Consider the following 11,492-nt stretch of genomic DNA (forward strand, 5'->3'; position numbering starts at 1 on the left):
AAAATTAGCCGGGCATGGTAGCGCATGCCTGTAATTCCAGCTACTCGGGAAGGCTGAGGTAGGCGAATCGCTTGAACCTGGGAAGCGGAGGTTGCGGTGGGCCAAGATCGCGCCATTGTACTCCAGCCTGGGCAACAAGAGCTTAACTCTGCCTGGGGGAAAAAAAAAGGAAACTTAGACGAAAATCAGCAAAAATGGAGCAGGTTTGTCTGAACACAGATGAGTCTGATTCCCTGCCTGGAAAGCAGGACACCTGAGTGTGGTTTGGTCGCTGACCACTGTAGCATTTACGACCTTGCAGAGGGTTACCGCTCTGGGACGCCAATCACACCATCTGTAAAACCGGACACTTCTCAGCCTTCCTTCTTCCGGGCTGCTTTGAAGTCTGGGCTTCTGGAAATACGCAGGCGCGAGACAAACTGTTTGATTGGCTATTCATTGTGATGCGCCCGCGAGCTGAAGCTCTGTCTAAGCCCCGCCTTTTCCTAGCGTGACTCCACGCACGCAAGCGACTCCAGGGTACGCCGCCGCCACGCGCGCTCGCACGATCGGTGCGTGGTGACGTTGCGCCGGCGCGGGCGCCATCCCGGAAGCACGAGCAGGGCCGCCAGATGTGCAGGTGCCGCCGCTACCGACGCCGGGGCCGAGTTTGGGGTGGGGCTGGGGACTCCAGGGCCTCGGGGAACCGGTCCGGGTCGGGCGCGGCCCCCGGGCTGCGGTGGGATGGGGTGCGCCGCTGGCCACATCTGGTTATTCCTGCTGCGCACAGGCATCAGTTTCCCCGTCCGCTCAATGGATACGCAGGCGGCGCCGCGGGCTGGATCTGGATCCGGATCAGGGGCATAGAAATTGTGGCCGCCTGTCTTCTGGGTGTGTCGTGTAACCTGGAGCTGGGCGTTGCCCGGTCTGTGCCTCAGTTTCCCCGTATTGTAGGGGACGGGGCGTGAGGGGGTATTTGAGCCCCTCCCCACTTGGGGTTTTTCAGAGCTTGGATGGCTGAGTTAAATTCTGTTAAATAACCTGGATATAGAACCGTGGTGCTTCTCTCTCTCTCCGTGTGAGTTTTGGCAACTGAGCCCGCCCCTGTGAGCCTCAGTTTCACTCGGAGATGATTCTGTTTGCCTCGTAACGGTGATTGAGGATTAACTGAAGTGCTCTACAAGTGTTTGCCCGTAATATGTTCTTAGAGACCCCTGGGATGCTGTCAAAATGTTGATTCCCAGGCCCTGTCCCGGGACTTCTTCACACTCCTCTTGGAGAAACAGCCTGTCCTGAGCTCCACTCGTTATCACCTTTGGTTTCCGTTGCCACAGACAGCACTGTGAGATCGTCATTCTACCTTATTCCCATTTTATGGTTGAAAAAAACTGATTCAGAAGGGTGAAGTGGCTCTCCCATGGTCAAACAGCCTACCTCTCTGCGTTTCTTCAATAAATCTACATTTGGAGTTGGGATCAGAGCTTTTGCTGGGTTAATTTCACTGTGTATGTGGGGCAGACTAGCAGTAATCAGAGAAGGCTTCTTGTGAGAGGAAGATGGGGGGGACAGGAGGGAAGTGCCAGGAAACCCCCCGGCCCTCACATCTGGGAGCCAGAGACAGAAAAGAGTCCTGTTTTTTTTTTTTTTTCTTTTTTTTTTGAGGCGGAGTCTCGCTCTGTCGCCCGGACTGGAGTGCAGTGGCCGGATCTCAGCTCACTGCAAGCTCTGCCTCCCGGGTTTACGCCATTCTCCTGCCTCAGCCTCCGGAGTAGCTGGGACTACAGGCGCCCGCCACCTCGCCCGGCTAGTTTTTGTATTTTTCATAGAGACGGGGTTTCACCGTGTTAGCCAGGATGGTCTCGATCTCCTGACCTCGTGATCCGCCCGTCTCGGCCTCCCAAAGTGCTGGGATTACAGGCTTGAGCCACCGCGCCCGGCCAAGAGTCCTGTTTTGAAGCATGAGTGTATCCCAGAAGGTCCCAATACTGTGCCTCTCTGGCACTAGCTATGGACCTCCCTCTCCAGGTGTCTTTCTTTTTTTTTTAAGTTGAGATGGAGTCTCCCTCTGTCACCCACACTAGAATGCAGTGGCTTGATCTCGGCTCATTGCAACCTCTGCCTCCTGGGTTCAAGCAATTCTTCTGCCTCAGCCTCCTGAGTAGCTGGGACTACAGGTGCCCGCCATCATGCCTGGATAATTTTTGTATTTTTAGTAGAGATGGGGGTTTCACCATGTTGTCCAGGCTGGTCTTGAACTCCTGACCTCAAGTAGTCTGCCCACCTCGGCCTCCCAAAGTGCTGGGATTACAGACGTGAGCCACCACGCCCGGCCTCTGAAACCCTTTCTGATCCAGTAGAAGTAGGTCTCTCTGTTTCTTGGCTATTAAATGTGTGGGCCTCAGAGGCAAACTATATCAAGATCCTAGATTTTTCCTGAACTCCCTAGGAGGGTCAGTGCAGTAGCCCCTCCTCCACTGGTTGCTTCTGGAAGTCCCTGCCTGCCATTATAGTCATCTGTGTGCCAGTGAAACTGGAAACCTCAGAACCATCTGGGTTACTGGGGCCCACAGGTTGGCTGTGAGTGCCTGCAATTCTTGGCTTTAGTTTGCTAATAAAAGTGTCATGTCATGTAATCTCAGCACTTTGGGAGGCCGAGACGGGCAGATCAAGAGGTCAGCAGATCAAGACCATCCTGGCTAACACGGTGAAACCCCGTCTCTACTAAAAATACAAAAAATTAGCCAGGCGTGGTGGCGGGCACCTGTAGTCCCAGCTACTCGGGAGGCTGAGGCAGGAGAATGGCGTGAACCCGGGAGGCAGAGCTTGCAGTGAGCCGAGATCTCACCACTGCACTCCAGCCTGGGCAACAGAGCGAGACTCCGTCTCAAAAAAAAATTAAATTAAATTTAAAAAAGCGTCATGTCAGAGCTGAGTTTGAAAAGTTCTGTTGCCCTTCCCCACAACAACATTCTGACATTCTGGCAGCCCCTTGCTATGAACCAGGTTCCGGGTCAGGCTTTGGTGACAGACACGCCTCTGCCTTTTTTTTTTCTTTTCTTTTCTTTTGAGACAGAGTCTGTTGCCCAGGCTGGAGTGAAGTGGTGCAATACTGGCTCACCACAACCTCTGCATTCCGGGTTCAAGCGATTCCCCTGCCTCAGGCTCCCAAGTAGCTGGGAGTACAGGTGCCTGCCACCATGCCTGGCTAATTTTTATATTTTTAGTAGAGACGGGGTTTCACTATATTGGCCAGGCTGGTCTTGAACTCCTGACCTCAGGTGATCCACCTGCCTCGGCCTCCCAGAGTGCTAGGATTACAGGCGTGAGCCACCGCACCCGGCCACCTCTGCTTTTTTGGAGCTGACATTGTTGTGGGGGTGGCAGGCAAATGGGTTAGCTGATGACTAGGATAATTTCATGCAGATGTGAACCAGTGAAGCAATTAAATCAAGGTAAAGTGTGGCTGGGTGCGGTGGCTCATGCCTGTAATCCTAGCACTTTGGGAGACCAAGGCAAGAGGGTCGTGTCAGCCTAGGAATTTAAGAGCTGCCTAGGCAGCATACCGAGACCCTGTCTCTTAACAAACAAACAAAAACAAGGTAAAGTAGGCTGGGCGCGGTGGCTCATGCCTGTAATCCCAGCAGTTTGGGAGGCCGAGGCGGGTGGATCGCCTGAAGTCAGGAGTTCAAGACCAGCCTAGCCAACATGGTGAAATCCCGTCCCTACTAAAAACTACAAAAATTAGCTAGGCATCATGGCAGGCACCTGTAATCCCAACTACTCAGGAGGGTGAGGCAGGCGAATCACTTGAACCCAGGAGGCGGAGGTTGCGGTGAGCTGAGATCGCGCCTTTTGTGCTCCAGCCTGGGAGACAGGAGTAGAACTCCGTATCAAAAAGAAATAAAAAAGCAAGGTCAAGTAGTAAGAGAAGCGGTAAGAGTGACCGGAATAGGGGTCCCTGACCTCTTGGGAGAGGAGACATTTGAGGTGGTGATGATTTGCTGCGGCAGCCATACACGTTCAGCTTGTGAGGACAGCAGGTGTGTGATGGGGGATGAGGGAGGAAGCTGGCAGATCAGTGCAGATGAGAGGTGCCTGTGGCCTTGGGCTCATGGAAGTGGGAGGTGATGGGATTCTAATGTGCTTGGGTACAGTTTACAAATACAACCTCTCTTAGTTTGCCCAATACCTCCAAATTCCTGGGCTGGCACACCTGAGGTTCAGGTGGCATGACTGAGCCACAGTCACACATCCCCACTGTAGGATACCACCACGGTTGGGTTAGATTCCAGCACATGGGGGTCCCGGCCTGGCCTCTTGGTCCCACCTCACCTGGTGACTGGTGTAGACCACTCTGTTCTTGCCTGTTTCAGGCAGCGGAGGAGGAGGAAGAGATGGACCTCCCGGACTCGGCCTCGAGGGTCTTCTGCGGCCGCATCCTGAGCATGGTGAACACAGATGATGTCAACGCCATCATCCTGGCCCAGAAGAACATGTGAGTGGCGGCTGGGGGATATGAGTGTGGGAAGGAATCCACGGGCTGGCCAACATTCTTGTCTTGCCCGCCCCTACCCAGGGCCCACACTGGTGATAAAATGAAGGAAATGAGCAAATCTGTCGCTGGCTCCAAAGTAAATTCCTTCCCGGCCTGGAGGCGAGGCCTTGGCACGGGAATCAGGGCTTTGAGGAGGTTTTGCAGCTGTGGACGGCTTGGCGGGGGCCGCAGGGGCTCCTGTCCTGAGGCCTGGGGTGGGGATAGTTGAAGGACTAGAGGGGGCCATATGCAGGGTTTTTTGTTTGTTTCTTGAGACAAGAGACAGAGTTTCGCTCTTGTTGCCCAGGCTGGAGTGCAATGGCGCGATCTCGGCTCACTGCAACCTCTGCCTCCTGGGTTCAAGTATTTCTCCTGCCTCAACCTTCCAAGTAGCTGGTATCACAGGCATGTGCCACCATGCCCAGCTAATTTTTGTATTTTCAGTAGAGGCAGGTTTCACCATGTTGGCCAGGCTAGTCTTGAACTCCTGACCTCGTCATCTGCCTGCCTTGGCCTCCCAAAGGGCTGGGATTGCAGGCTTAAGCCACTGTGCCTGGCTGGTCTCCTGTTTTTTTTAAGTCAGATTCAGATGTGGCTCTGGGGAACTTCCAGACTGAGGGGAGACAAAGCCAGACACAGACCCTCCTGGCCCTATGGTGTCAGGGCTGGGCCAGAGGAACAACCTGGGGCTAGTGGAGTTAAAAGAGTCTGATTGGGCCAGGTGCAGTGGTTCATGCCTGTAATCCCAACACTTTGGGGGGCTGAGGTGGGCAGATCACGAGGTCAGGAGATTGAGACCATCCTGGCTAACACAGTGAAACCCCGTCTCTACTAAAAAAAAAAAAAAATGAGCCAGGTGTGGTGGCGGGCACCTGTAGTCCCAGCTACTTGGGAGGCTGAGACAGGAGAATGGCCTGAACCCAGGAGGCGGAGCTTCCAGTGGGCTGAGATCGCACCACTGTACTCCAGTCTGGGCAATAGAGCAAGACTCCATCTCAAAAAAAAAAAAGAGTCTGATTGAATGAAGAGGTAGACAAGGCTACATGAGAAGGACACCCTTGAGCAGGGTTTTGAAGGGTGAATAGGAGTTTGCTAGGTGGCTTAAAGAGTAGGTAGAACTCTGCAGGACAAAGGAACAGCCCATGCAAAGGTTGTGAAGCAGGCAAGGGCTTGGCATGAACAGTCAGCTGTGCCAGGTTGGGCAGGGCCCCGAAGCTGGGCAGCTCATGCCCTCTCTCCACCATCAGGCTGGACCGCTTTGAGAAGACCAATGAGATGCTGCTCAACTTCAACAACCTGTCCAGCGCCCGCCTGCAGCAGATGAGCGAGCGCTTCCTGCACCACACAAGGACCCTGGTAGAGATGAAACGGGACCTGGACAGCATCTTCCGCCGGATCAGGTGGGTGCTCAGCCCCACCCCAGGGCCCCAGCTGACCTCTGCCTCCACCTCCCCATCTAAGCCTCAGTTTCCTTCACATACCAGTATAAAGGGGAGATTTCTGTTTGTTTTACAAGGCTTCGCTGTGCACTTAAGTGTCTGGGACAATTCCAACCTTGGGATAAAATCTTGACGTAAGTTTATTTACTGATTGATTTAATTGATCAAGACAGAGTCTTGATCTGTGGCCCCAGCTGGAGTGCAGTGGCGCCATCTTGGCTTACTGCAACTTCTGCCTCCCAGATTCAAGCGATTCTTGTGCTTCAGCCTCCTGAGTAGCTGGGATTATGGACATACTCTACCATGCCCAGCTAATTTTTGTTGTTGTTTTATTTTTGAGATGGAGTCTTGCTCTGTTGCCCAGGGTGGAGTGCAGTGGTGCAACGTCGGCTCACTGCAACCTCCGCCTCCCGGGTTCAAGTGATTCTCCTGCTTCAGCCTCCTGAGTAGCTGGGACTACAGGCGCATGCTGCCACACCCAGCTGATTTTTTGTATTTTAGTAAAGACGAGGTTTCACTGTGTTGCCTAGGCTGGTCTCAAACTCCTGAGCTCCGGCAATCCACCTGCCCTGGCCTCCTAAAGTGGTGGGATTACAGATGTGAGCGTCATTTTTGTATTTTGTGTAATTTTTTTTTTTTTTTTTTTGAGACGGAGTCTCACTCTGTCACCCAGGCTGGAGTGCTGTGGCCGGATCTCAGCTCACTGCAAGCTCCGCCTCCCGGGTTCACGCCATTCTCCTGCCTCAGCCTGCCGCCACCTCGCCCAGCTAGTTTTTTGTAGTTTTTAGTAGAGACGGGGTTTCGCCGTGTTAGCCAGGATGGTCTCGATCTCCTGACCTCGTGATCCGCCCGTCTCGGCCTCCCAAAGTGTTGGGATTACAGGCTTGAGCCACCGCGCCCGGCCTGTATTTTTTTTAGTAGAGACAGGGTTTCCCCATGTTGGCCAGCCTCATCTCAAACTCCTGGCCTCAGGTGATCCATCCACCTCAACCTCCCAAAGTGCAGGGATTATAGGCATGAGCCATCACGCTCAGCCTTGCAGTTTATTTATTCTTCAAAAGCATAACATAGTGCAGCTGCGCGTGGTGGCTCACACCTGTAATCCTAGCACTTTGGGAGGCGGGCAGATCACAAGGTCAGAGATTGAGACCATCCTGGCTAACATGGTGAAACCCCGTCTCTACCAAAAATACAAAAAATTAGCTGGGCTTGGTGGCGGGTGCCTGTAGTACCATCTACTCGGGAGGCTGAGGCAGGAGAATGGTGTGAACCTGGGAGATGGACGTTTCAGTGAGCCGAGATCGTGCCACTGCACTCCAGCCTGGGTGACACAGCAAGACTCTGTTTCATATATAAAAAAAAAAAAAGTAACATAGTGCTAGACACATAATGAAAAGGCAGAATGGCCAGGCACAGTGGCGCATGCCTGTAATTCTAGCAGTTTGGGAGGCTGATGCAGGTGGATCACCTGAGGTCAGAAGTTCAAGACCAGCCTGGCCAACGTGATGAAACCCTGTCTATTAAAAATACAAAAAATCGCCGGGCGTGGTGGCTCACACCTGTAATCCCAGCACTTTGGGGGCTGAGGCAGGCGGATCACGAGGTCAGGAGATCGAGACCATGCTGGCGAACACGGTGAAACCCCGTCTCTACTAAAAATACAAAAAAATTAGCCGGGCACAATGGCGGGCGCCTGTAGTCCCAGCTTCTCAGGAGGCTGAGGCAGGAGAATGGCGTGAACCCGGGAGGTGGAGGAGCTTGCAGTGAGCTGAGATCGTGCCACTGCACTCCAGCCTGGGTGACAGAACGAGACTTCGTCTCAAAAAAAAAAAAAAAATACAAAAAATCCGCTGAGCCTAGTGGCATGTGCCTGTAATCCCAGGTACTCAGGAGGCTGAGGGAGGAGAATCATGTGAATCCAGAAGGTGGAGGTTGTAGTGAGCCAAGATGGCACCACTGCACTCCACCCTGGGTGACAGAGCGAGATTCTGTCTCAAAAAAAAAAAAAAAGAGTTTATCAGAGTAGAGGCGGCCACATGTAAGAAGGGGCCTTGTAGGAGGAGCCCCCAGCTAGTGCCTAGGCTCAGAGCACCCAGAGTCTTAACTAGTTGGGGGTCGCTGCCTACCCTGGGGCTGGAGGCCAGCTGGTGGGCGACTGTCAGGGCCGTGGCTGTTGGGCCGAGCACCTAGAGAGAGTGAAGATGTGAGGTGATGAACAGTGTGGGGGTTCTCCCTCCCGTCTCCCATTGCCCTCAGCTGGCAGCAGGGGCCTGTGACCGGCACAAGGCCTGGCCTGCCTGCTCAGCAGGTTAAGCCCTGTGTGCCTTCTCTCCCCTGCAGGACGCTGAAAGGGAAACTGGCCAGGCAGCACCCAGAGGCCTTCAGCCGTAAGTGCCACGCAGGGCTCCTGCTCCCGAGCATGTCAGCTCTCCGCCCAGGGCAGGCTTCTGGAAAGCCACCTTAGGGCCCGATACTGAGACCAGGCTATAATGGGCAGTGGGTCTGGAGAAACCTGGGGCGGGGGGCAGGGGCGGGGTGCTGGCCTGGTCCTCTCGGCAGCCTACAAAGCGGGCGCTAGGACGGGAGTCTGTGCCCCGTGGGGAGGCCGCACGGGGAATGTGGATAAGCAGCATGATGATCCTTATCCCTGTGTGCATCATGAGCCCCTATGAACCAGGCTGTTACCCACAGTCACCCATGAGGTGGGGACTGTGAGTATCCCCGTTTCATGGAGAGGGAAACAGAGGCCCAGAGGGGCAGGACTGGAGTTCACATCCGTCTGGCTAGAGAGCTCGTGTGTTCTCTAGGGTACCACTCCATGTTGCCACTACCTTAAAGGCAGAACCCAGGCTCTGCAGGCTGAGCCTGGGTTCACCCCATCTGTTGAAAAGGCCGACGGCTCTCCATCCTAGGGCCTCCAACAGCAGTTTATAGAGTAGAGAGCCGGGCTAAGGGGAGGTCATGTACCTAGCCCAGGTAGTGCAGTGAGCCAGGCTCGCCCTCACGGCTCCTGTAGGCCCAACCCCAGAGCTTGTGTCCCTTCCTCACCTCACCTTGAAGGGAGAGCTCTTCCCTGCCTGGACGTCAGTTTCCTCCTCTACAGAATAAAAATGGTCCAAGTCTGCCGGGCGCGGTGGCTCATGCCTATAATCCCAACACTTTGGGAGGCCGAGGTGGGTGGATCACCTGAGGTCAGGAGTTCGATACCAGCCTGACCAACATAGAGAAACCCCGTCTGTAGTAAAAATATAAAATTAGATGGGCATGGTGACGGGCACCTGTAGTCCCAGCTACTTGGGAGGCTGAGGCAGGAGAATTGCTTGAACCCGGGAGGCAGAGGTGCAGTGAGCTGAGATTGCACCATTGCACTCTAGCTTGGGCAACAAGAGCAAAACTCTGTCTCAAAAAAAAAAAAAAGGGCCAAGTCATGCCCCCATGGGGTGAGGGCAGCCGTTATGGGTCACATGGACAATAAATCCTACATCACAGTGCTTGGCAAGGTGACAAAACCAACTCTTGGGCCTCCTTCCTCCAGATATCCCAGAGGCATCCTTCCTGGAGGAAGAGGATGAAGACCCCATCCCACCCAGCACCACGACCACCATCGCCACCTCAGAACAGAGCACGGGTTCATGTGACACTAGCCCCGACACTGTCTCGCCCTCCCTGAGCCCTGGCTTCGAGGACCTGTCCCATGTCCAGCCTGGCTCCCCAGCCATCAACGGCCGCAGCCAGACAGATGATGAGGAGACGACGGGCGAATAGCCCTACTGCCCAGTGCCTTGAGGGGTCTCAGGGCAGCAGCATACAAGGTGGCAGCGGGTAACCCTGCCTTGTTCTGTCACCCAGGGCTCCTACAGGAACAGGGCTCTCTCCCGAGGGGTGTGGAATTCCTGGGGGATCTTTAATTCTGGCTCCTTCCTTCCTCAGAACATCTCTCTTCTGCAAGACCCCTCTGCCATGCCACGGCACGCCCATTCTGGCTGGAGTTGCAGGGCTGGGCACGGGAATTTTTCCAGAGCTGAGCCTGACATCTGCTCTGAAGAATGCTTAAAAGGTTCCCAGAGACCAGAGCCATATGTCCCCCACCCCCGGTCAGGACCTCCTTGAGGTGCACAAGCACGGTCTCCTCTGAGTTCACCCCAGCCCACCCCTGCACCCACTAATTCTCCTTTTCCTGCCCCTTGCTCCGTAAAAGTATCAAATACTGTCTCCTTGGTATCTCAAAGAGGTTTCTGAGATAGGTAGAAGTCTTGAGATGGAGGCTGGCCATCCATTCAGCCCTGAGCGTGCTGAGGCCTGTGTTTCTCTGAATAGAGGTGTGGAACCTGAGGGGCCAGCAGGCCTCTCTGAGGGCCTCCATGGAGCAAATGGAGCCACCTTGGGAAAGAGTTTAATGGAATATTTTTGTACCCAATGTTTACAGATGCTGTTGGGAAGTTATCAATAAAAAGACACCATTCCTAAAAAGGGAAAAGTACACCTAGCCATGGCTTCTTCCATCCTTAGGCCAAGCAACCCAAAAGATGGGCAAGTGCTGGATGTGGGGCTGGGGGCCCTGCTGGAGGGAGGTGCAGACAGTCAGGCACCACAGAGCTGGAAAGAGACGTGGCCGTTTTTTGGAATCCCCCTGGTGGGAGCTATAACTACCCAAGTTCCCGTCACCAACTAGGTCTTCCCTCACGCTGCTCTCACTGCTCACAATACTACCGTTCCCATCCTCCTTTCATAATTCCTCCTCCAGATCTCAGTCTTCCTCCAGATTTGGGAGCCACACTAAATCCATTCCCCATCAGACACTCCGAGGGTTACCTCATCTTCTGAGTACTTAGAAATTATGTTGTTATGACCGGGCTTGTACTTAGAAATTATGTTGTTATGACCGGGCTTGGTGGCTTATGCCTGTAATCCCAGCACTTTGGGAGGCTGAGGTGGGTGGATCACCTGAGGTCAGGAGTTCGAGACCAGCCTGGCCAACATGGTGAAACCCCGTCCCTACTAAAAATACAAAAATTAGCTGGGCGTGGTGGCGCACACCTGTAAACCCAGCTATTTGGGAGGCTGAGGCAGAATTGCTTGGATCCAGGAGGCAGAGGTTGCAGTGAGCCAAGTTCGCATTACTGCACTCTAGCCTAGGCAGCAAGAGTGAAACTCTTGTCTCAAAAATGAAAAAGAAATTATGTTCCTAAAGGCATCTTCCCAGACATGAGAGTGTCTGCTTTTGCCTGGTATAGTAGCGCCTGCAAATGTTCAAGGAAATAAACAGGTACCCCTGTTAAGCCTACAGGTGACTTCTCATTGCTCCCCATCTTCTCTGTACTCAGCACTTTTGTATTATTTATTTATTTATTTTTTGGAGACAGCATCTCTCTTTGTTGCCCAGGCTGGAGTGCAGTGGTCCAATCATGGGTCACTGCAACCTCAAACCCCTAGGCTCAGGCAATCCTCCAACCTCTTAAGTAGCTGGGACTACAGGTGTGCACCACCACACCTGGATAATTAAAAAAAATTTTTTTTTTTTTTTTGTAGAGACAGGGTCT

At 53.6% G+C, this 11,492-nt stretch overlaps 1 protein-coding gene across 4 annotated transcripts; it reads left to right on the forward strand.

Annotated features, from left to right (window-relative positions):
* Positions 1-466: 466 nt before the first annotated feature.
* KXD1 (KxDL motif containing 1) lies at positions 467-10,432 on the forward strand. 4 transcript variants are annotated; one of them, XM_026450200.1, is made up of 7 exons: positions 489-619; positions 4,353-4,474; positions 5,761-5,913; positions 6,030-6,086; positions 8,293-8,339; positions 9,488-9,764; positions 9,883-10,432. In XM_026450200.1, exons 2-6 carry the CDS (start codon positions 4,374-4,376, stop codon positions 9,715-9,717), a joined length of 588 nt encoding a protein of 195 aa, XP_026305985.1. In that variant the 5' UTR covers positions 489-619; positions 4,353-4,373; the 3' UTR covers positions 9,718-9,764; positions 9,883-10,432. The 4 variants fall into 4 exon arrangements, with proteins under 4 accessions (XP_026305987.1, XP_026305986.1, XP_026305985.1 ...); XM_026450202.1 differs by lacking the exon at positions 6,030-6,086 and having other exon boundaries at positions 467-619; XM_026450199.1 differs by having other exon boundaries at positions 9,488-10,432.
* The last annotated feature ends 1,060 nt before the right edge of the window (positions 10,433-11,492 follow it).

This window comes from Piliocolobus tephrosceles, unplaced genomic scaffold (genome assembly GCF_002776525.5).
Source record: "Piliocolobus tephrosceles isolate RC106 unplaced genomic scaffold, ASM277652v3 unscaffolded_15460, whole genome shotgun sequence".
NCBI classification, from domain to species: Eukaryota; Metazoa; Chordata; class Mammalia; order Primates; family Cercopithecidae; genus Piliocolobus; species Piliocolobus tephrosceles.